The sequence below is a fragment of the Pteropus medius genome, unplaced genomic scaffold (assembly GCF_902729225.1).
Source record: "Pteropus medius unplaced genomic scaffold, Ma_sr-lr_union100, whole genome shotgun sequence".
In the NCBI taxonomy this organism is placed as follows: Eukaryota; Metazoa; Chordata; class Mammalia; order Chiroptera; family Pteropodidae; genus Pteropus; species Pteropus medius.
In genome coordinates this window covers 4818170-4845032 of record NW_024347790.1, presented here as the reverse complement: position 1 = coordinate 4845032, position 26863 = coordinate 4818170, and the positions used below count along the sequence as shown (strand labels likewise).

At 33.5% G+C, this 26863-nt stretch overlaps 1 protein-coding gene across 1 annotated transcript; it reads right to left on the bottom strand.

Moving 5' to 3' along the window:
- Window positions 1–458: 458 nt before the first annotated feature.
- On the bottom strand, window positions 459–26863 carry ARL5B (ARF like GTPase 5B). Its single transcript, XM_039877517.1, has 6 exons — window positions 26529–26863; window positions 13913–13973; window positions 12124–12271; window positions 9387–9470; window positions 7793–7944; window positions 459–6813 (listed from the first exon to the last, which is right to left on the bottom strand). Exons 1-6 carry the CDS (start codon window positions 26575–26577, stop codon window positions 6765–6767), a joined length of 543 nt encoding a protein of 180 aa, XP_039733451.1. The 5' UTR covers window positions 26578–26863; the 3' UTR covers window positions 459–6764.

Sequence of the window (26863 nt, the reverse complement as noted above, 5' to 3'; positions counted from 1 at the left end):
CCCTTCTCTGACAAATGTACATTCTGCTAGGTATGTTTGTTTGGACCAGATTGAGTAACTGACCCAGTGCAAGCCATCGAACAATTTCCCTGGAGAATATGGAACTGTAACTAAGAACCTAATGATAGATAATCTGACTTCTCTCTGTACAATGGCAAATCTAATAGGAGCTATTAGATTTGGACATTATCTAGCATGCGGACTAGGAAACAGAAAAACCCAGCCTAGTGCAAGCCTGAGGAGATGGGCAGCTTCTCCTCTTGTTCCTGGTCTCTGGTCGCAGCCTGTTCCAGAAATCCAGTTGTGTCCTGATTCTGGGTTCCAGGAGCAACCACCAGCTCACCCTCGCAACACAAAATTCCGCTCTCTTTGTTAGATTGGATGGGTTTCTATCACTTGCAACAAAGAGACTGTTAAAACAGATTTTATCTCTAAAAGAAAACACTGGGTTCATGTCATATTGGAAAAGTAATTATTTATTATGACAAAAATAAAACTGTTGACTGAAAACAAATGAATGTTTACACTATATTGCACCATGATTGCAAATGAGCCAAAACCTGTCTAAAAGATGAACATTCCAGAGCAAACAGCATCCTTTTACTTGGGTATGTAGACATGCAAGCAACTCATTATAACATAATTGCAGAAATAAAAAATCATGAGTAGCAGCAACCTAAACTTAACATACAAGAAGCATTTTACGACAGCTATTAAAGATTTAAAACATGTCTTTTATACAACCCCACCATTAGAACATGCTTTGAACCACTTTCAAGAAGTCATGTGAAGGCATTAAGTAATTTGTTTGCTTTTTAAAAAAATTAATGCTCATCTATTGGACCAGCACGCGTTTCAGTTGCTTGGAGGGGGTTAAAAAGCAGTCTGTGGTGTCAAAGACATTTTTTCCCCCTCTGTAAAACCAGGGGGTCCAGAGAGATCCAATGAATAACGCTCACCTTATTAACACCATCTTCTATTTGACCAGGCTTAATAGCTAAGATATTGTTACAGCTTTTGCCGAAAGCCTGAAGCTTAAAGTATAACACATTTGTATTTAAATCTTAAGGAATGAAAAATATTAAGCAGAGACACTTTAAAGTAGTTTTGCATTCTGAAACAAGAAGTACATTACACAGGGCCTGCTGTTTCCTCTTTAATGCTCTAAAGCACCGATTTATGTTAAGATGGCAACGTGTGATTATATTCATTATATTATGATTAGAATAAATGCAAGAGCAAGGCTGTGACAGCTTTTAGTTTTTGTTTTTTTAAACCATGCTCTGTGTAATAGTTAAATAGGGTAAAATTTATAACCATCACATAATTGGAAAAAATTATAACCATCATTTTATTTCACACTCCTAATAAAATAGCAGCTAAACTTTATAATCAGAATTGAAAGTGTTCATAACTACACTGAACAGTTTACTCCAAGAGAACAAAATAGGGGCTGCAGAGTCCCTGAATTTCCTGAGGGGGAAAAGAAGAGGATTAAATGATTATAATCTCTTCAGAATAGGACCAAAATATGCAAATAAATTGTACATAACGAAGATCTCCTGATAGTTATTTGCTATCTTACCAATACTGATGGAAATATAGTCACAGTATAATATAATCAATCAAATTATTAGGGGTTTCCTTTCCCTTATTTGACATTAATTAAACTAATTAAATATTGGCTGAGCACTTGCCCTTGTGCTTTAATTTAATGAAGATGACATGGGGGTCTGCTACACCAAGTTAGACCTGCTGGTGGTAAACAAGAAAACAAAACAAAACCTCCTAGGAATGCTACCCCTTAGCTGTGAATTTTGCATATTTCAAACACAGTGTTTGGGTGAAGAGGGTTTTTAATGGGACGCGCAACATCCCACAAACTTGAGCAAAGCACCTTATGGAAAAATGAGGTAACTTTTAAGTTAAAATTTTACAAGTTTGTGCAAGAGAACTTTTCCATTCTTCTAGAACTTTGTTTTCTATTTCAAAAGATATGCACGGCACATTTCATTATTTCTCCATTTCTGGAAGAAAATGTAGATTACTGGTTTAAAAAAATATATAGAAGATGCCTCTATGTGACTACACTCCTAAATTCTAAAAACCTGATAGGTCTTCAGTCCTTTGGCCACATTAAAATACAGGCACACCAGTTCTACAGTAAAAGACTATTTTCTATAATTTTAAGTGCCTTAAATGGGAAAAATTCACTATTTCCATTTAAATTTTTTACTATTTAATATCCTGTTGAAGATTTTCCCACCCCAAGTTTATCTTTAGTATAAAGTGTTTTGACTTTTGTTTCTAGGTATGCCTCTATACCTCTCCAAATTAGCATTTCCCAAATGTTTAACCAAACCATATACATTTAAAGCTGATCTGCTGACCACAGTATTTTTTCTACTTTAAATTTAAATTGAAGTAGTTGAAAATATTTATTTTATTGGCCCTTTCTATTTAGATTTCACCACTTGAAACTCTTCAAAAATACTCCTTGGGAACCTAACTTTTGGATTCCAGTCTTCACGGTAAAGCTAAATGAATAAGGATTGGACATTACTGAAAAACAAAACAAAACAAAACAAAACAAAACAAAACAAAACAACTAAGCTTGAAAATAAACTATTCTCAGATTTATTCAGACGTTTGTAAAATACTGACATTCTGGCTGCACCAACTTTTCAGTGCTGGAAAGCCAAACAGAGAACTGCAGTTTGGAATGGCATCTAAAGACAATAATCTCGAACTAACTAAGCACTTCGAATTAGTAAAAGCCAGGAAAATAAGCAAGCTATTCTCTAGAAGAGCATATTTCCACCAGAGGCTGCTATTTTACAACCAGTTTAATATCATTTTCTTACCAATATGGCTTATTTTCTCTTTTGTATTGTCATTAGCTATCAGCTCAATTTGAGTAGCAGTTACTAATTGATTCTTTGTTTCCTTGATTGTATTCCCATACTAAGTGAAACAATAATGAGGTGAGAATAAAATATAGATAAAAATTAATTTTTCACATTGACATGTATTTTTGGTTTTCAATTTTAATAGAGTGTATAAAGATTCAGAATTTTAAAACCAAATGACACGTTGGAGTTGTAGCTTGCTTAAGTTCCTTAGTATGTGAAAAACAATAGGAAGGCCACCAACAGTCATTGTCTAAGGTCAACTAGACAAGTAATGGCAAAATGAAGATTCAAATCTACTTCTTTAGATAGCCAGCATAATATTCTACTAGATACAAGTTACCGTGTTGTATCTTAAAATGACTTTACCCTGACAAAACATAAAACATCCTACAGAATTGAACTGGATGTGAAATGATTGGGATCCAAAGCCATAGATGAAAAGTCGGGAAGTTGGTCTTTAAAGACGGATATCAATGGAATTTATATAGGCATAACAACTAGCACATTTTTTTCAACTGATATGGTTTTACATAGTTACATAAATGAGTGGTAGTCAGAAACAATTCCATTTCTAATTTATCCTAAGATACATTATACCAAAAGATTTTTTTTTAAGCTTTTATTATTTAAAATTTTCTTTGCTTTGTGACTCCCTATAACTCTTTAGAGAATGTTTACATTGCTGCCTATCACTCACTGTTTCCATAGGAAAATAATTATTTTCTCTTTATGTTATAGATAATGAAAGTTAATTTATGCTTAATAAAAATAACTATGGTTATAGGGGTGGTACACATTTAAAATTATTTTTAACAATGAAACTTGAATTTACTATTTTTGTCTAATGAATATAGAATTATACCTTCAAGCACACTAACACAGAACCTAAAGCAAAAATTATGTAATCATAAATTTTTCAATAGATTATATATTATTTCAGGTTTTATGAAATTAAATTACATTAACAATACAAAATATGCAGTATATTCCCATATAAAAGGGACTGCTAATTCTAAAAGAGTTCTCAAATGGGCTTTAATACGAATGATGTTTAAATATGAAGAACACAACACGTTCGAAACTAAGAAAAACGCCATATTTGAACTTACAAGGGTAGCAATTACATTTCAGTTATGATGTATGGAAAAGATAAAACTTAGTTCTTTTATCCTTAAATTAAAAACAAAATGTAGAATAATCTCCCAAAGTAATGTGGGTGGGCGTCTTGCTTTCTTACTAGAAACTCTGCTGGGCAACTGCATAAACCTTGAATTATATCACTGTTAAATTAGCTGCTAATTTGACCTCCAAAGAACAGGTATAGTACAAAATAGAGAACTCATCTCAAAATATGAATAAAGGCACTATTTGCTGATTTACATTTTTCATCAGACAATCTTATAGTTGGCTGATCTACAATGAATGTCAGAATCAAAGCTTTAGCATTAGATATATGCTTGGGTCAGAAAATTCTCTTGGAGTAAAGGAAAATCAGTTTTCACATTACTGTAACAGGAAATATCTATTGAGAACCTATCAAATACTTTTTAAAAGTCTTATATGAATTTCCTAGTTGAACTTTTCCCATCTGTTGGCACAAAATCTAGTTGAAGTTCAATTTCATCTTCAACACACAGTTAACAAAAATCATTTCTAATCCAAAATCATGTTTTAAAAAAAGAATTTAGAAAATAAATTGTATTTAAAAATTAAATACCAAACTTGAGTCTATACTAGTGTTTTTTGACAAAATATAATCAACCATTAAAAACATTTTCAATATAATGCTGATGTGGTAATACATAAAAAAATAACCATATAATTTGACAGAAAAAAAATTGAGCCAGCCAATTTTATCAGATAGAAGCAAATTTCAAAGAATAAAACAGGAGTATTAACATGTTTTTTCTCAGGATAGAGTTAAGAGAATTATCCTCAGTATTTATGGCTAAACTACATAACCAAGATAGAAATTCTGGCAAAGTATGTTTTGGGTAAATGGTATTTTCATAATTCCTCCTTCTCTCACCACCACACAGCATTCCATATTACTTTATGTCTGCTTTTTTCTCATGTTCTTGATTATGGGTTATATTAAAAACAAATTTATCCTCTACCTGGTACAGATGCACTAAAAAGGTTCAAAACAAGGTTAATAAACAACAAGTTCCCCAAACCCAAAACACTTTCCTCCTGCCACTTTTCAGTTCTAGGGTGTGTGTGCTACCACTAAACAGAAATCAGAAAAATGTTACTACATTCAACTAAATTAATTAGGCTAAATAAAATAAATCAAATATACCTGAAAAACAAAGCAAAATTTAAACAAACTTACAATAAAAATATTAAAATTAAAATACCACTTTTGAATAGGTATTCTGATATTATTATGAACACTAAATCCTGTTTTTGACCCAAATAAAGAAAAAATACTGCGATGATAAAGTATTATTCCCTAAGTATGCATTTTATCCCTTTCATTATAGCAAAATCATACATTTGAAATAAAGAAAATTAAAATTACAATACCTGTCCTCCTCTTAAGGTATGCACTATTTAGATTATTGTTCGTATTAGACAACTGTTTAATGCTATTCAATAAACTTTGAATAGATTGACTTTTTCTCTTTTTTAATTTATAAATTGTTAGTGTATTAGTTTTCAGTTTCATACTAATATTCTAAAAAGCTAGGATTAAATTCAGCTGTCTCCTATACTTCAGTGAAAGATTTTAGAACACGAGGCATAACTATAAAGCAATAGGCAATTGTTTCAAGCCTGTTATATTACAACCTCAAACAGACTTAAGGAAAGCCATATTGTTTTTTAAGTAATATACTGCTGGTGGTAGAAATACTATTATAAATACAATTTCAAATTTTAAGAATTAAAATGAACTGTTTATACTTCTGCTTTAGCTATTCCCTAGAGCAGATGGGATATGCCTTGCGCATGAAATAGCTGAACTTTATGCTGATAATAAAATTGTTTGTAATTGACAGTGAAATATGTTCCAGATGTCTGATTGTAATATTAAGTGCTGGTATGTTTTAATAACTTCCAATAGTTATATATGCATCGAATAACGTGACATTCTTAAAATACCAGATTCGTCCAAAATATTTACCGTCAAAGTTGAGCTTTCAAATATTTTATCTTGATTAGTTTTTAACCAAAACTAATCCCATGTTGTAGGTGGAAGTGAACTTAATTCTTTTAGATAAGAAGCCTATTTAAATTTCCATGCTAATAGTAACTTAAAATTATTCCATGACTTGCAATAATGTAGGGAAAATTAACTCACTTAAAGGCAGTTCTCATGATGTTTAATCTTCCTTATATCTTTTAGGCAGATTTCTTTCTCTATAATGAGTCTGTTCAAAGATAAATGGTTTATAGAGGGAGCAAATATTTAGTGCTGGTTTAGTTTGCAAGCAGTACCTGACAATTTCCACTACTACTTTGTCAAACCAGTAATTATCTGGTAGGGATAAGGTTGGTCAAGAAATGGAAGAAACTGGTCATTAAAGTTATTACAATACTTCAGAAAACATTAAACATATGACAAATATTTCTTGCAAGGCAGTCATTAGATAATTAGAATAAGCAGCCAGAAAAATTCTGAAAACATAGTTATGCATTAGTGTTCATCCAACTGAAGATTAGTGCATTAAAAAAAAAGTTAAGAAAAAAAATCTTTCATGTTCCAGTTCAGCTGCACTTGATTCAAGTGTTGCTCATAGAGGTTTGTGTTGTTATAAATTAAACATGCTGCTGCCTTAGCAGCCAAAGGTACTAGGAAAAATGTTCATGTCACAGAATAAATACAGCAGTCTCTTCCGAGCAAAAAAGTTATCTCACACCAATCCGGGAGGTCATCCACTCTAGACCTTGGCATAACCTGAACCAAAAGAGAAATATTTTCAAAACAAAAAACTTTATAGTTAAAAACTGAATGCATATTTACATTTTTAAGCTTTACCCAAATGTTGGTACTATAATAATTATTTATACATTTAAGAGACAAAATTCAGCTAACATAAAAATAAGTAGAAATTTTAAGTGGAAGATTCACTTAGACAAAATGATCTTATTGAGTAATGGAGGAAATTGCTTCAGGCTCATCTTGATCCAGCTTTGGCGGTTTTGACAGCAAAATTGCAAATACTCCTCGATCCCCCTGAGATAAACTAACATTGAAACCACTTCAGACGACAGGAAACAAGGATGGAATGCTCGTGGCCCAATCTTAAAAGTATAGGTCAAAGAAGTCTACATGTAGCCACTACACTACAAGCTATTTCTAGTATGAGAAAAACTAAGAAGGCCAAGTTGATTTGAGCATAAATAAGTTCCTGGAAATAAATTGGGTAACCCATACATGGCACACTGGGTTCTCCTTGGCCTGTTTATCCAAACTCATGTTCTTAAAAAGGAAGAATATACTACAATGACATTTGCCTCACATTTACTGTTTAGAAGTGAGTGTCCCAAAAGGACTCCTTACAAAGGAGATGTGCTCTTGTGGTAAGCTGGGAGCTTAGGATTAATTAAGCCTTTTCAGAAAATGTGCCATTTCTTTGAAACAAACTAAAAAGTGTAGAGTTTGAAAATTCATTGCTTTTTTGGGGTAAAATTTTCCATTTATACTAAAACTTACAAAAAATTTGTCAGTAACTTTGTTAAATTGTAATTTAACAATAGTAATTGATTCAAATTATTTCAATCTTGTAAACCTGAGGCACAATGCAAAAACCATCGTTAATTAAAAACCAGAAAGGAACAGCAACAAAGAAGAAAACAAGTTGGCAAATTGGCCTAAAGAAACTGAAAGGAATTTGAAAGAAGTCATACCTCCCCTTGTGCTGATTAGCACTTACCCTTCTCCTGTTAAAGCACAGCAGGACTGAATGTGCCACGGGTGATCCTTAATTGAACTAAGGGTGAGGTATTTGGAGATTTCAGCTGCTGTCATACACCCTTTCATATCCTGTTTATTTGCAAAGATAAGAACTGCAGCCTTCCGTAAATCCTGCAATCAATATGAAATATTTCTAATATGTGAAATATCACAATTCAAATGAAATTAATGAAGCAGATAGGTGAAATGTACCCTACTGAACAGTTATAGTGCTAATATTTAATTAAAAATTTTACAGAAACAAAAATAAATTAACTCAAATAACCATGATTTAACAATCCACTTTAACAAAAACAGATTAATAAACATAAGCTAGATAATTAAAAGTTATTTTTCTGTTGTTGGGTCAAAGCGGTCAGTAAAATAAACCTGACCCTTAAATATTGACTTAAAACTATATGAACAATATTCCAATGGACAAATACGGTACTATGTTGCCAAATGCTACGGTTTCTCCAAAATTTAAATGAGAGTAAGGGCTGGGCAATACTTATAATTTATTTGTCTTTGTATAACCTAAGCTCATTCATTAATGTTCACTGCAGCATTGTTTATACTATCAAAACATTGGCAATAACCTAAATTTCATTAATAGAAGAACAGATCAATATAGTTATTAAAACAATTGAACTAAAGCTGTATGTACTAAAATGAATACTATACTATATAGTTATTAAATACTATATAGTTATTAAATACTATATAGTTATTAAAACAATTGAACTAAAGCTGTATGTACTAAAATGAATAAATCAAAATATTGTGCAAAAAAATCTCCCAAACCCAAGATACAGAAAGATATGCAACCATCATGTAAAGTTTTATGAACATGGAATAAAATATTCTGTATAACTGACACCTAAATAAAAATATTCATAGGAATATTAATCACTACTTTAGGATAGTGGAATTCTTTTTGGATTCCTTGAGAGAGAAAAGGAAGGAAATTTAGATTGGAGAGATCTCATAAGATATTTAATATGAATGGTAGGTGCATGAATGTGTTTTATTTTCCAAGTTCTTCTGTATATCTGAAATATTTAGAATTAAGTGATCTCAAATTATTCACTAAAAAATTTTCAGTTATTATAAACTCTCGGGGGAAAAAACACTTAAGTTTTCCCCTTTCCTGTTTCAATCTATCAGACTTTTTAAGACGAGTAGGTTTAACTTCGAAAATTCTTTTTGATAGTAGCACTTTATAAATTAACATGCTGAATTTTTTAAATTTGAAAAAGTAATGAAAATTTTTTACTTCAAGACTTTCATCAATTGAATATATAAAACTTTGCTAATAAAATAACCGACTGCAGAACACATTAATCTTTGTAAAAAAGCAAAACCAATAGACAGATACCTTACTCCATTGTTTATGTTTGCTTTCAAAATTTACCTCATTACAACAGCTCTTTGCAGCTTTAGCTTTCATAAGCCCTGTCCTATCCCCTCCATTTTGGAACACATTCTCGGTTCATACCGAGGGCTACATCTCCTGGTTTGCAAACCATTATCTAATAAATTCTCTAAACTTCTTAAAAAAAGGAAAAAATTACCTCATGAGCCAACATTCTGTATAATTCTTCTTTCGTAATAGCTAGTCGTTCCCTGTCAATGCTATCAACAACAAGAATGATGAACTAGAAGACAATTAAAAAGAAAGAAAACTGAATGGGATGTTGAAGTTTTCTGCAAAACTACTCTCAAGTGATAGAAATACGTTCTTCACATGGCATCATCAATTCTATAAAATAAAAGAGTCTACTAATTTTTTATCATAAAGAGTTAATATCGAATTATATCAAGCCATAAAATCCAAATGTTAGTAAGGAAATAACACATAACTTCAATAAATAAAAACCATGCTCAATTGTATTTTAAAAAAGTGACATTTGAATACATAATATTCTGTAACACTATTATTTTATAATGCAAGTAATAAAAAAGTATTTTTTAAAAGGAAAGTCACAGTTAACATAACTCACTGAACCTTAAAAATACTCTATAATCACTCATTTAGGCAATTTTTAAGTTGAATAGTCCCCTACCTATTAGAAAGAAGCACACGAGCTAGTTTGAAAAAGAAAAACACATTTTTTTAAAAAACTATCAAATAAGGCATTTTTACATAACAATAATAATAAAAGAGTAAGAAAAAATGTGCTAAATAGAAACATATAGTTAGGTGTTAACATGCTAAAGATGATACAAGTGAAATTAAAGAGAGATCAGAGAGAACTGGAAAAGATTGTTAGTAACTGTGTATATGAAAACGGTGGGTCTCACACATTCAAAATAAAAGCATCTTTGATGAGAAAAATAAGATATAGTCGGAAAGGGCTCTTAAATGAAACATCTTATGCAGAAGATAAAATTAAAAAATGAGGTGTAAAAGATTATAGTAGAGGAAGTGATGTAAAATAAATCAAGACTAATCTGAATATAACTGAGAAAAACAGGAATAAAAAGGAAAGAAAATAGAAGAGATAAATATAAGAAAAATGGTCAGAAAATATGGAACTTGTACGTTAATGAAAGGTGTCAGGAATTAGTCACTATCTGTAACTCCTTATATTATAAGACACATTTCAGCTCTTGGATGACTCCTCAATGTAAAGAATTTAAGAAGCAAGATGACAAGGGTGGCCAAAGCCATCAGGGGAACACCACGGGGATAAGATCTCTGCTTGGAATCTGAGATTGCAAACCTTATGTGTTGCAATAAAGGCCAAAGGTTCTTTGCAGTAATTTTGCTATTCTTATAGAAATAAGTTTATTAAAAGAAAATTTCATGCAAATAGCATCAACAATAGTGTATCTCTTTTTGGATCCATGCTAAGTATTCTAGAGTTTCAGTATTTTCAATAATATCCTTTCGTAAAGCTAAATATACATGCATCAGCAAGAATCAAATTTGATTTATTTGTCAAAGATAACTCCTCTCTTCATACTTGCAGTTGATTGTGAGTTTTGAGAGTACCATCAGTTATGCCGTTTAGTCATAATGTAATAAAATGTTGTTCTTCCCTGACTCTCCAATATATTTTAATTTCAGGATGTTATTTTACTATAGAAATATATAGTAAGCTAACCTATAATCAAACCATAGTATTTACTCACCAACCTATGCTCCCTTGGAAATAAAAAATATTAAGTATGACTACAACTGCTGAATATCTATGACATGTTGTCTTGGTTTGGCCAGTCATATACTGCCCTAGAATACATATAGATATATACATATGTTATTATAATATAAATCTAGAGAAATATATATTTTGATTTAAAAAGGCAACTTATTCACCCAAAATTCCTTGTATCACACCCCTAACCTCCTCTCCATCACTCCCAACACGCATCACTCATTTTTTTTAATTTTAATTTTAATTTTTTTATTTTTTAGGCGAGGCAACCCTTGGTTGACCTCATTGATTGCAAAGACCTTGTCAGTTTACAATCCCTTATTTTTTTATTTTTATTTTTTATGCCTACAGCACCTGGTCTTCCTTGGTGGTCTCTCATCCAAGTACTAACCAGTTCTGATCCTGCTGAGCTTCCAAGATCAGACGGGATCGGGCTTGTTCAGGGTGGCATGGACGTAAACAACGAGGGTTCATTTAACAAAAAAATAATTGATTGGTGTAATTCTTTGTTTAAAAAAATTATGGATGCAATTGTATATATTAATATCCTTAAAGATAAACCTCTCTCAATAGCACTGCATTTTTTTTTTTTTTTTTAAATCTGCCTCTAAGAAGAAATAAAAACAGAAACAGAAGACATTCCAGAATTGTTACTCAGGTTGGCTCTGGAAATTAGTAAAATAATGAACTAGGGACAGGGAACTCTGGGGTGCGGCCTACATATCCATTTCTTTTTTAATTAAAATATAATCTCACTAAAATTTTGAATCATGTTATTTGAAAATCTTATGTCAAATCATGCTTAAAGTATTTTATTCCTCCCCCAACCAGGGCCTCTCATAAAGTTGTGGGATCTTGGGAAAGGTTATATATAATTCATCCTCGTGTCTGAGTTCTCCAACGAGGGTGCTGCAGCGTTATAGTGAGGAGGAACTGACAGAGCCTGCCCCCCAGCAAGCACTCAATAACAGCTCCCATTCCTCTTTCTACTTACTTATTCTTTTATTCGGAAACCTCAAGTTTTTTACAAAAAAGGATCTTATTAAAGGGCAACTGTCAATATGCCCCCTGTTCAGCCTATCTATTTTCTGGGCTTACCACTCTCTGGTTCTTTTTATTAAAATTGACTTTAGTAGGAACTTCAATATACCTCTGTGTTTGAGTAATATGTGTTCCAGGATGACCGCAGAGACTCTTGACCACCAATATCCCACATGAGAAAATGAGTGTTCTTCACAACTATTTCTTCAACATTGCTTCCTATGGTTGGAGAGGTATGAACCACTTCATTCATCAAGCTGTTGAAAGACAGACATCATAAAAACTCTTCTGTAAATCTTGAGAACCTGAAGTAAGTTTTAATCTCTATGTTTTTAATAGGAATCAATCTTCCTTATTTGTGCAATGATGGTTAACCATTGGCATTGGAGCTAGAACCTTATAGAACATTTGTGCAAACATATACCTAGATAAGAACAACGCCTGAAGGAAGATTTTTGTTGTTGTTGTTCTTTTAATAGGATAAACTACAGGCTTGATCTAGATAGCAGGGAGCCCTGTGGTGTGGGTTAGCATTTCTGTGGCCAAAATTCCAATACTGCCATGCCCTGTTATCAGTTACAGCAGAACCAAAGCTCTATCCTGAAAGAGCAAGTTTCTAGGTGACTGTGACATCAATACTTGCCAAGCAGCAACCATGGAATAGTAGGCTATCTATAACTCTGAAGACTATGAGAAAACTGAGACTTGTCTAAGCCATAAAAATCAGTTCATGCCTATTACTTTATACACAGTCTTAAAAAGATAAGGCTATGGGCAAATGAAAATTTTAATTAGAATGAATTCTAAACATATTTGGAACACTGATGCTCCCATCACATGCATTATAATAATCATTCATTTATCTACAGTAATTTATTCAACCAATATGTATTTGTTTATAACATGTCAGTCGTGTGCTGGAAGAAGTTTGCAACTCTCTTTTGTGTTTTATATGTATTTCTGAAGCTATGTGAAAAAATTATTTCAACAACAGTGACAGGTTCCTAAAATGTTTATATTTGATGTTTAAAGGCTAAGTCAATTTAAATACATAATGGCCAAAATAGTTATTCAACTCTGAAGCAGCAAGCCATAAGTAGCTGAAAAATATATTAAGTACTCCTCAAGTGAAGTATTTCTGGAGGGCTGTCAGCTGATCTACTTAGGATGTGGTGGGAAGAGATAGGAGTCATATGATGATGCACTGTAAATAAATAACTATTTGTTAAAATGCTTGGGCATAGATCAACTTTCATTGTTTGACAGGGATCATTTCACTGGCACTAAAAGGAAAATGGGAGATACTCTGACAAGTGGACTGATGGGTTGTTAAAATTTCCTTAAAGTATTAATGTATTTTTCTAAAAAGTCTCAAGCCTCTCCTTGTTGCAAGCTACCAAAGCAATAGTTTTAGGAGTGATCTTCATTTCTTTTGATCTGACAAGTCTGGCTATGTTAAACAATTCCAGAGCTGTTAGGAGAGTAGCAACAGCTCACTACAGATAACAATCTATTGACATGAATCCCAGTGTAAGAATAACTAAGTGAAATGCACTCTATTATCTCATTCCACCACTATAATATGTGCTTTATTTATTTTAGTTTAATATTAATTCTTTTTTTTCAAGGCCAGAAAAAGACTAGTGTTTGTGAAGGCTTTAGCAAACAGAACAATTTATCTTATTCACTTTTTCATAAATTTTGTGTTTGCTAAAATACAAAACAATATGTTTAAGTTTTTCCAATATATCGTGACAGCATTTTTTGTTTGTTTCATCTCCTAGTTTTATTAACTAGCCACAAGCCGCCGAGGTGAGTTATAATATCTTACTAATTATACAAAATTAGTTCCAATAACTAAAATAATGAAAACTGTTTAAATGAACACCCATACTTACAATTGATAAAGAATGGTGGTTTTCCCTGCATTATCCAGTCCCACTATAATCACTTTGTGTTCTAGAAAAAGAAAGCAAACCATAAACATTTAACACTGCTGCATACTACAATTACATGCTTTCAACAATGATTATTACTTATTTCTCTAATAAGAATCATTCACTGGGATATTTATTACTAGGTGGAATAAAGAGAGAAAATACAGAAATAAAAAGAACTTTATGATGTGAAGACTGCCACCCTTAAGTGATGCCATCTCTTATGATATTCTTTATCTAGTTCTCTTTATGAAAGAATGTGAGAGAGAAGAGGAGAGAACTTGATCACTTATACTGAGTTTTGGGGGAAAAACACAAAGACTAGTCTTGACAACACATTATGACTTAAAACATAGTTTCTTTTAAGAGTTCCACGCTTACCATCTCTAATAATCAAATTAGCTTTTTCTTAAATTGTTTTTATATCTGGAAGTTTTCCCACCTACATGTACCAAGATTTTTCTTCCTTTCACTTAAAAACCCAATTTAAAACACAAAACTGAAAAGTTTTCCGTCACTAATAAGACACACATATGCTCAACTAGTTTTTCATTCCTTCCATTAATTTACAGACAAATAAGCAATTACTTAATCTTCCATGCCTTTTCAACTCTTTTGAGCAGATACTGCTTCCATTCTTTGTACAACAAAAACCTCTTCCGTCCCTTCTGGTGCCATGAAGTAAATCATCTTTTTTTTTAGAGGTAGAACTAAAGCCCGTCTAATCATTCTGTTAAGTACTAGACATTATGAAACCTCCTTTGAACACAGAAAATATTCCAGATACTATCTTTTCTAGATTTTAATCTATACAGAATATATTAGATTATTCTTCCCCAGGGCAGAATGCTTAAAAAGCTACTAGTGAACCTCAATGGGTTACATAAAGAAGTTGCCCTAAGAACCACAATATAATCAACTGATTTGTAGCTAATGATCTGACACATTCATATAGGAACCAAGCTCCTCTTATTAACTTCTCATGAATATCAAAAATCTAATTATACATCTAATCAAATATCAGGTCATACTCCTACTCTAACATGTTAACACTGCGTCAGTCAAAAAGGGGCCATAATTCATAGGCAAGTTCTTAGGTGACAAACCATCTCTGTATCTTCTATTGACCTGCATGCCTTAGGTGCTGCCTCTATTACAGGACAAATGACGTGGTCCTCTGGAAGGGCTAATTTCGCTATGGCAGAAGCTGCTTTGTACAACAAAAAACTTGCTTACTGTAACTCACTATGATTCTCCTTTTTTGATTCTGTTGGTTTGTATTCCCTAACTTCTAATGGAGCCAATCTTGAAGAGTTGCCCTGTTCTTCCCTCTTACATTACCGGAACGAGAGTACTCTTATTAGTGGAGAAACGATCCACTGATAGACTGCCTGGCGCCAAGCGTTCTAAATTTTGGTGACAGTTGAAAACCACCTGTCCAGCATCTGGAGCCCACGAGGTCCCTGATCACATGAGAAGGAAGCCTCGTCTAGAGTAAGTTAAACGTGGGTGCAGATACTCCTACTGAGAGAAGGGAATGGAGGAATAGTACCGACGGATTGTTGTTGAGGCAACTCAATGAACACCCAGGGCCATTGGCAAAGTCGTGCTCCTTGCCTCACATTTTGTATTATGATGATGACCATAGTATCAAAGGCTTGTGATGGCAAAACCCGTAATACATCATTTTGAGAGACTGGTTCCCAATTTGAATTGTCAAGGGTGACAAACTCTGAAGGTGGATAAGGTGTGAATTCTATTAAAGTCAAATCTTTGATTAATTTAAGGTTTTTTCCCCCTCATTGGTAGGGAATTCTAGCAATTAAGAAAAAACACGCCATTTCAACTCTGTCTTATGATAAGGGTATGTATGTCTATTCTTTAAGTAAACTGAGGCCTAACTTCTGATGTTAAATTATCATCAAACTGACTCTGTATAACAAAACATCAAAAGAAAAGGAACTAAGTGCTTTTTAAACGCATGAAATAACTAAAGTTTTTTTTTTAACTTTTATTTTTAAATTAGAGTTGACATCAATATTATTTTATATTAGTTTCAGGAGTACAGCATAATGGTCAGACATTTATACCAATTTATACTTTATCCCACCACCTTTTTCATGCCCAATCCAGTTCTCAACCCCCCTCATCTGGCAATTACTAGTTTGTTCTCTGTATCTATGAGTCTGTTTTCATTGTTTGTTCTTTCTTTTGTCCATTAGATTCCACATACAAGTGAAATCATACAGTATTTGTCCTTCTCTGCCTGACTTATTTCACTTAGGTCCATCCATATTGTTGCAAATGATTTCATTCTTTTTTATGGCCAAGTTATATTCCACTGTATACACGTACACCTCTTCTTTATCCATTCCTCTACTGATGATCTTATGTTGCTTCCAGATTTTGGCTACTGTAAATAATGCTGCAATGAACATAAGAGTTCATATACCTTTTTGCATTAGTGTTTTGGATTTCTTTGGCTAAAAAGCCAGAAGCAAGACAGCTGAGTCATATGCTAGTTTTATTTTTATTTTTCTGAGGAACCTCTCCACACTGTTTTCCATAGCGTCTGCACCAATTTGCAATATCATTAACAGTACAAAAGGGTTCCTTTTTCTAAACATCCTCGCCAACACTTGTTTGCTGATTTACTGACGACAGCCATTCTGACAGGTGTAAAGTAATATCTCGATGTGGTTTTAATTTACATTTCTCTGGTTTTTAGTGATGCTGAGCATCTTTTCATATGTCTATAGACCATCTATCTGTATGTCCCCTTCAGAGAAATGTCTATTCAGGTCCACTGCCCATTTTATAATTTGATTTTTTTTTTTTTTAGTGTTAAGTTGTATGTTCTTTACGTATTTTAGTTATTAACCCCTTATCAGGTGTATCATTGGCAAATATCTTGTCCTATCCAGTAGGAAGTCTTTTTGTTTTGCTGATGGTTTCCTTTGCTGTGCAGAACCTTTAGTTTGATGTAGTTCCATTTGTTTTTTTGTTTCCCTTGCCCAAGGAGACACAGCCAAAAAAATATTACTTAGCGATGCCAGAGTTTACTGTTTTCTTCTAGTTTTATGGTTTCAGTTCTTAAAGCCTTTAATCCATTTAGAGTCTATTCTTATATGTGGTGAAAGAAAGTGGTCTAGCTTCATTTTTTTGCATGTGTCTGTCCAGTTTTCCCCACACAATTTATTGAGGAGACTGTCTTTATCCCATCGTAGATTACTGCCTCCTTTTTTACAGATTAGTTGACCATATAGGTATGATTTTATTTCTGGGTACTCTATCCTGCTGTATTGATCTGTGTCTGTTTTTATGCCAGTGCCATGCTTCTTTGATTACTATACCTTTTTTTCTATATTTTGGTATCAGGTAGCATGATACCCCCAACTTTGTTCTTTAAGGTTGCTCTGGCCATCTGGGGTCCTTTGTGGTTCCATATAAATTTTAGCATTCTTTGTTCTAGTTCTGTGAAAAATGCTGTTGGTCTTTTGATAGGGATTGCACTGAATCTATAGACTGCTTTGGGTAGTATGAGTATTTTAACAATGTTAATTCTTCCTACTAACAAGCATGGTATATGATTCCATTTACTTATGTCTTCTTCAGTTGCTTTCTTAATATCTTATAATTTTCCAAGCACAGGTCTTTTACCTCCTTGTTAAATTTACTCCTAGGTATTTCAGGTTTGTTTGTTTGCTTTTTTAATGCAATTGTAAATGGGATAGTTTTCTTAATTTCCCTTTCTGATAGTTCATTATTTGTATATAAAAATGCAACTGATTTATGAATATTAATTTTGTTATTTTGTTACTCTATTGAATTTGTTTATTACCCATGAAGCCATCTGGGCCAGGACTTTTGTTTGCTGGGAGTTTTCATGATTACTGATTCGTTTTATTAGTAGTTATAGGTCTGCTCAGATTTATTTCTGCTTTATAATGAATCTGAGTATTTTAAAAAATGTGTCAGCATGCCATGAGACAGTCACCTTGGGCATCACATTTCACTATCAATCTCTTCCAGGAGACCAAGCTGCACCACTCCCACAACAAAGGTCTGAGAGAGAAGAGTATTTTCAGTGTCACTAATCTATGCCTCTCCAGAGCCAGACACAAAGCATGTTTATTTATATTAAATGAAGGATAAGATCCAATCCCAGAGCATTTGTTTAATTTTGATCAAGTGCTTGCACAGAAGTTTCTCTGTAGTCCTGGCTATAGTGTATGTTCTTTCGGATCTCCTAAAAAGCTGGCTCATATTTATTTATTTTTTTGAAAGCAGGGCATAAAGACATAAAGACTATACAGGATGAGGCTGCAAAAGAAAACTAATAAGAGTACTTGCTTATAGAAAAATACAGGTAAAATGTGGCTAACAAGAAAAATAATTAAAAAAGAAGCTTAAAAAAATAAGTGGAAGAAAAATCAGAGAAAAAAGTTTCTCCAGTAACTCAATTTCTAAAAATTTTTACTAAATCCAATTTGTAGTTTTAGTAGAGATACCAAATGAAAAAAAATTGTAGTTTTAGTATTGAATGACATATTATACAAAAAGACTAACACGAGATTAGAGAAGCATTAAATATATTGTTAAAATGTGTGATAAAAAGACCAACTTTTATTTTAAGATATAAGAAAGCCCCAATAATATCACATAATAGGGACTGCTATCTTCTAGATATACAATGTCTACACTCGCACTGTCATGTAACAAAAGCAAGCCTTATATTTAACACAGAGTATGTAAACAATTATGTACCTTAACAAATAAACAATCTGATGACTTAACAAATTTGGGATACTGCATACAACGAAAATAAGTCTGAATTATTGCAAGGGGTAAGAGGATACGATGTTACGACCTGAGGCCTATGGCCTGGACAGCAACGATGAGCACTCAAGGAGTCTGGATCTCGGGGGGAAAAGGCCGTGAAAAACTAACTCTATCCTATATTATACTAACTATAGAATCATAAAATATTACAGCTTGGAACAGGATGCAGAACTTGATATATATATTCCTTTTCTCCAACCTCTTTCAACAAATGTGTCACCTATAAGGCACCTCTGAGGAACCCAGGTCTCTAAAACTGTACAAAGTTACCTTCCCAGGCCACCTTGCTTATTTTATAGAAAAGGAAATGGAGGGCCTATGAAGTTATGTAATTTGTTGTAATAAACATAGGTAAAAGGGCTAGCATTGTTTTCCTGCTTTTTTTGCTATAAAATATTTACTTCCCTCCCCAATTGTTCAGCCTCCCCCCAATTCCCACAGTACCCATATTCCTGGATACCTAAATTTTGTTAAAAGCAGCTGTGTGAACCTGATGATTTAACAATTCAACATTTATTGAGTTCATTATATGAATAATATTTGTGATGAAGACAAATAAGTCAAGGTCTCTACTCTCAAAAATCTTAAAGTTGGGTATGTAAACGAGCACTTACAATATAGCATCATTGGTACGAAGCAATAGAAATAAGTATCATATGGTAATATTCTTAAGGATAAGTGAAATCTAGAATTCAACTCTTAGAAAATGTCAAGAATAATAATATTTTGGGGTGTTGGTCTGTTTTACATGCATTATGAAAATTAATCCTTATTATCTTTCTATGAGAAAGTGGTATTATTCCTCAATTCCCCAAGGAAGAAACTGAACCTTACGTTAAAAAACCTGCCTAAGGTCATATTGCTGGGAAGTTTGGCTAAAAGTGCCTCCTCACCTTTAAGACAAAGTCAAGTCTTATAGTTTTACAATTAATGAACAGAATAGCTTACCAGATAGAAGAAAAGCAACCTTCAGGTACACAAGGGGATTAAATACAGATAAAGAAAGAAGATCAGAGTCTAATTAGAACACTCTAAGGTTACAGGCCAGGGTGAAGTGCCTAAGGAAAAAGACCACAAGTCCTTCCCTTTCCCCAAAGCAATGAACAAAAGCCAAGATAAAAGTTTTTACAAAGAAATACAGAAATGTTGCTCTCTAGAGAATTCATATGCTGCTCAGGGGAAGGTTACAATTTGCAAGACAAATGTTAAGGAGGACAGACATTCTAATGGATGGTTTTCAAACCTGTTGAACCAAGACCATAGTTAAGAAATACTATTTTATATCATGACTCAGGACACACATAACCGAAACAAAAGTTTCACAAAACAATACCATTACTAACTGAGATGCATTCGGATTGTTTCTATTTTAGAATATTCATTCCTTTTTTAAGTGCTGGTCCTTATTAAACTGACTTTATAAACTTTCTAGTAAGTTATGTCAGGTAATTTTGGAAAAAAAGTATTTGAGAAATACAAGTGAACTGGGTAGCACAAAAAATATGAAAAATTCACAAATTCAAGAAGCTCAGTAAGCTTCAAATAGGAAAAATACAAAGAAAAGCAAAGCTAGGTACTTTGTGGGCGGGCAATCTGCTAAAAACCAAAGATAAAGCAAAAATCTTGAAGGCAGCAAGAAAAAGAAAGACTAAATAAAGGAAAGTAAAGCTATAAATATTAGTTGCCTTTTCGCTAGGGGTGGGGGGTGGGATATGCAAACCCAGAGGACAATTGCAGAATGACTTTAGAGCTCTAAAGGAAAAAAAAAAATTAACCTAAGATGCTATATTCAGCAAAAATACAGACATAGGCAAAAGAAAGACATTATTTTCAGATAAAAGAAAAATAAGAGAATTCATCACCAGCACAGCCACACTAAAAAATGCTAGAGTTCTTTGGCTTGATGGAAAATTATGCTAGATGGAAATTCAAAACATCAAAAATAGTACTATGGAAAAATATAAGAAAAATTTATCATCTCTTAAAACTTTAAAGAATGCGTGACTGTAGCAAAAAATATAACACTGTACTGAGCAGTTTATAACATATGGTTACAAAGGACTAGGCAAGGAGAAAGTGGAACTGTACAGTTTCAAGGTTCTTACATTTTACAAATATTACATTATTAACTCTAAATATTAGAGTGCAAAAAGTTAAGAATGTATGCTGCAATCCTTAAAAGGACCATGAAAATAATGCAAAAAAGAACTGCTAAAATAGTCAATAAAAAATTAAATTCTAAAACATAAAAATCAGTTAACCCAAAAGAAAGGAGGAATAGATGAGACAAACAGAAAACAAATAACATATCTTATCTAACCATACATATCATAAACCCAATCACATCAACAAACTGGATTAAACATTCCAATTAAGAGGGAGAGAATTTCACACTCATATATGTGTTTGTGTGTGTGTGTGTGTATAACAAGATCCCACTATATACTCTCTAGAAGACATACACATTAAGATATATATCTGAACAAGACTAACAACTATCTTCACTTAATAAACATTTATAGAACATTGTATGCAAATGCAAAATATATTCAAGAGCAAATGGTACACGCACCAAAACAGACCATATAGATGGACAATAAAAGTGTTAATAAATTTGAATGAATGGAAATCTAAGAGTATGTTTCTGACCACAGTGGAATCAAATTAGCAACTAATCATAAGCTATCTAAGAAAATAAGTATTTGGAAACTAAACAACACTTAATAAATAATCCGTAGGTCAAAGAAGAAATCAAACAATTTTTAAAAAATATTTCAAACTGAATAATAAAATACATGTTAAAATTTGTGGAATGATGCTAAAGCAGTACTTAAGAGGGACATTTAAAGCTTTAAAATCTTTACATATGAAAGGAAGAAGAGAGAAATACAATGAGGTACTCAAGCCTCACCCTTAAGAGGATAAAGTGGAGGATAAAGTATGCCTGGAGTAAGTAGATAGAAGAAAACAAACATCAGAAATTAGTAAAATAGAAAATAGAAACAATAGCAAAAATTAAAATCTTTTCTTTGAAAAGATTAACAAAACAAATTAGAAGGATACTTCTGGACTTCAAAATTACTGTACTATGAAATAGTACAGTAATCAAGATGGTGTAGCACAGCATAAGGATAAATATACAGATCGATGCATGATAAGACTCACATTTATATAATAATTTCAGTGTGACAAAGGCTCCAAAGCAAGTCTTCATTAAATTATGCTGGAACAAGAAGATACCCATGTAAATTAATAATGAACCTCAAGCCCTACTCACATCATAATCCTAAAAATAACTTAAGAGGGCTTAAAGACAAAAGCGTAAAAGCTAAAGCTTCTAGATGAAAGGAATGGGACACAGAAAGCAACAGCCATTAAAAAAAATTGAGAAATTAGTCTATACCAAAATTAAAAATTTGCACTGAGCAGAAATGCACATTAAGAAAATAGGGAAGCCATAGACTGGGGTAAAATAATGACAAAATATATATCTGATAAAGGACTCAATTCCGGAGTGTGTGTGTGTGTGTAATTCCAAGTAACTTTTTTGCATAAAAAATTTTTAAATGGACAAAAGGACTGGAACAGTCCTCAAAGGAATATATACAAATATATACCCAAGTAAAAAAGTGTGTGACACTCAACAGTCATTAGAAAAATGCAAATTAAAACCAAAATGAGATAGCACTATCCATCTTGCAGAACAGCTAAAGTTAAAAAGAGAAAAAAAGAGAGAAGAATGATACTGGTCTTTTCAACACTAGAAGCTGGGGAGAATAATACCTTCAAAATTCTTAAAGAAATGTTTTCCAACTCAGAATTCTATATCCAGCCCAATTATAAAGCAAAAGTGAAGAAAACATCAGTACATTTTCAGGCGTTTGGAATTGCAAAAAAATAATTATCACTTTGGACGACTTTACGAGAAACTTCTGAATGACGTGCTTCATCAGAGAAAGAGTAAAGCAAGAAGGACATAAGTTCTAATAAAATAGAAAAGCAAAGGAAATTCCTAGAATGATAGCAAAGACAAGTCCAGAAGTGTGTACCAGGCACAGGGGGAAACAAGTCCAGTTTGGAGCCGGACAGAATAGAATACTGAAGGTGTGAGGAGAAAGGATAACTCAACTGATAGGTGCAATATGGGGAAACCTGTATAGAGTTTTGAGATAGCATAGTCACATGTACAAAGAAACTAAAGCCATGGGATGTTGTCATTACTTACTCTAGGTGGAAAAAAAGTTGTAGAAAAAAGGGCAACAGAGTGCACTCTGGCTCAGCAGTGACAAAACTTCACCATCACAACAATGAAAAGAGTGTGGATTAAAGCAAAAAATTATATTGGGATGATGAGGGAAAAGGTCATAAAAGCACCAATGTCTCTTCTACTATAAGACAAATAATCTGTACACTTGAAACTAACATGTCAATTATATCTCAATTAAGAAAACGCAAATGATAATGTTAAAATTTCCATACATGCATATTATTCAAAAATATGGAATACTGGGGAAAAAATCAGGAGATTAAAGAGATTTGACTAATACATATCATTTTAAGACCTTAGAAATTTGTAACTGTTAAAAAAGAATGCATGTGTTACTTTGATATAAAATTTTGTTTAAAAAAAACTTAGCAGTTTATTTCTATTGAGAAAAACAGACAACAAATAAGTAAACACACTTATGATTACAGGTAGAGAAAAATGTTATTCCAAAACATAGAAAATGAGTATTTGGGGTGAGAAGAGCGGTCAGTGATGGCCTTTCTGAGGAGTGACATTTGATCAGAAATCTGAGCTACTTGAAGCAATGGATAAAGAGTATTCCAGGAAACAGGGAGCATGTAGATAGATAGTAAGTTTAAGTTTGTTATGTTTGAAACTAGCAAAAGTCCAGAATTAAGAGTAGAATAATGCTAAGGAGAGAAATTTAAGATACCAGATCTGTGCAGTCAGAAGTAAAGGACAATAACGATGCCACAAAAAGTTGGCTATCAGTGCTAACAAAATGATAACATGAAATACACTGATAAAAAATGAGTAGATAGTGAAATTAAAATGTCATCGTATTTGGTTCTGAAAATTAACTACCACTAAGACCATATTCTATTTGCCCTTAATTCCAGGTAAAGTAACTGATGACCAGCTACACAGTGACAACAGAAAGAAAAAGACCATGGTCTATGAAAGTTAAAAAAGAAATGTTCAACTTTTGAGGAGAGTTTAAAAGATATCATAAACATATATGTATATATTTTATACAAACACCTACACAACCATATAGATATATAAAATGTTTGTAAAGACAATCAGATTTTAAAATTATTTGCGTCACTGATGAGTGTGTTGAAATATGCCTTGTAGCTTAAAATTAAGCAATACAAAATTGCAGAGATTATGTACTTAGTAATAGTTTTACTTAGACAATACATGCTTTAGTATACTTATTTGCAGAAAAGTAACACATTTATGAGAAGATGCCTGGTGCTCTAAAATGCTACAGGAAAAAAGAGATGGGAGTGAGGCCAATATTGGAACAAAGATTAAGGAAAGGAGTTTTTAAGGTAAGACAAGTAGTTCTCAACCCTGGGTGCACATTTGAATTGTCTTGGCACTGAAGCCCAGGACACCCCACTCCATTCTGATTTAATTGGTCTGAGGTGGGGCCTTGAGAATATTATTCTAATATACGACCAAGATTGAGTGACTTAACTATCTGGAATAGAGAGATGTGTTATAGTAGTGAAAATGGAAAATGCTGGGGCAGTCAATTTTGTTGATACAGAAAGTAAAAGTACATGGCTAAAGTATAGATCATTTACTTTAAAAATGAAACATAATGACTAAACTCTTCAACTGCTCCCATGACTCACTCTGTACAGTTTAATGTCCTAGTCAACATACAATGCCCTCTGTGATCAGGTTCCCCTGGCTACCTAGGTCTCCAACCTAATTTCCTCTAACTCCCCCACAGGCAAACTAAAATACAGCCAAACTAAACTATTTTCAGCTTCCTTCAATGTCCCAAACTATTTCTTTCCTCTTCCATTTACATTTTATTAGTCCTTCTGCCTAGAATAACATGATCCTGCTACTCAGTCTACCCATCATGCCTTGTAAACACTTATTACCTGATATTAAAGTCCAAGTATATCATTTTCTGTAAAGTCTTCCAGGAACCACATGAGAAAAATTAATCCTTTTTGGTGCCATCACCATTTTTATACATATCTGTTCAATAATTTATTTACCATATGGCATTTTTTTCCATCTTTCTGTCATTTACCGATCTTTGAGCACTCTGAGAGCAAGTAACTTTACGTCTTTACTGTTTGTTTTTAAATCTTTTTATCTCTTATGCCTAAATGTTAGCTGCATGAATAAGTGATAGAACAACCACTAGTTCTAAAATTTCAACAGCAAAGTTAAAGGAAAAAAACCTAAATAGTCATGAGGATTTAGGAGACCTGGACAATTATGTGACTATAAAAGCAACCTATGAATATCTTTCATCATCTCCTGAATTTTCCCTTTATAGCATCTATTCCCTTCTTTAGTCCGATTAAAGACTCAAAACACATGATAAAGAGCAGCTGCAAAACAAGAGAGGGGAGAAAGGGGAATGGGACAGGTTACGCAGGGAAAACCAACGTTTTATGAAACTACAGGAAAAGGTGAGCAGGTGGTTACTGCATTCACCTTTATACTCTTTAGCATATCTTAAAATGTGTATGCATATATCTATATTTATAACCTTGAAAAGCTTATTTTAGTGTTCTTATCAATTTACAGAACGAGTGGACTGAAACCATTTCATTTTCTTCACACCTAAATCCATAAAGAAGATATCATATTAGCAGTAACAAATTGATATCATCATAAAACACTGTTTTGTTTTTTATTATGCCCGGGTATTAAATGCAAAATGAAACTAGGTGAATTTAAAAAAATGGCTTCAATTACTAAGAAAATATTCTGTTAAAAGAATGCCTAAAACTATCTATTGTCGCCCTTTTCTTTGGGTATTTTCTCTCTTCAGAAGACATCACATCTCATTCTCTCTGACTCAGAACAGGTTTTACAACTTCTTGGCCCTCTGGACTTGTAACTTTTAGATGTCTCATAATCCATTCTAGACTAAATACGGACACGCAAGATCCTACATAGAACCAAAAGTCTTTCGTTTCCTAACATTTACGATAGGAATAAAGGGTTTAGGTTGAAGATTTCCAGAAACCCGTGTATTTCAACAGGAAAATTCGTTCCCAAGTTCTAGAGAGCAGGGGAAATTGGAGGGAACGTGAAGGCGCATCTCCTTCAAGAGCAGGTCTGAAAACGAAGCAGCATTATTAGTTTAAAAAAAGTTGACAGGTTTCTGGGAGGACTCTTATCCTGGGACAAGGCTTAGGATGTTTAATTAGAGATGTAAAAGGCCCTCAAAAATGCCTCCAGGTACCATTAGGTGCCTTCCGCTTACATTCACTAAAATCCAAAAATTCTTAGTTTGGATTCTGGGACACCAAATCTGTTTCCCCATTCCTCCCACACATCTGGTCTCTCCTGCATCTTCTCCCGGCCCTATAATACTAAGTTTCTACCCGTTCTCTTGACTAAGTCACTTCTCTGCATCTCAGAACATATATATCCACCGAAAGCCCTGCCTCTCGCTGTCCCCTTCGGCGGCCAGACCCCCTTCCTCGGATTCGAGCCGTTGCGCAGCTCCATCCTTCTCACCTTGGTTGGAGAAGAGGCTCCACAGTTTAGCGAAGATCAGCCCCATCATGAGCACCTGGTTGGGCCGCGGGGTCCCTCAGCAGCAGGTGCCGCTGCGCCGGGGCCCCCACCGCGGCGCGGGCTGTGGGGAACCAAGGAGAAGCCGACTGAGACCGCGCGGCGAGGGCACTGGTTGGCCGAGAAGCCTCGATCGGCCGCTCAGCTACCGGTCGGAAGGCGCCGCGTCGAGTCCCCACCGGATAGTCCTTTGTTTCGAGCCCACTGAACCTAGAGCCGACCCGTAGTCCCCTCGGTCTGAACCCACCTACCCTCCAGAGCCCCAACCAGCCCAAAGC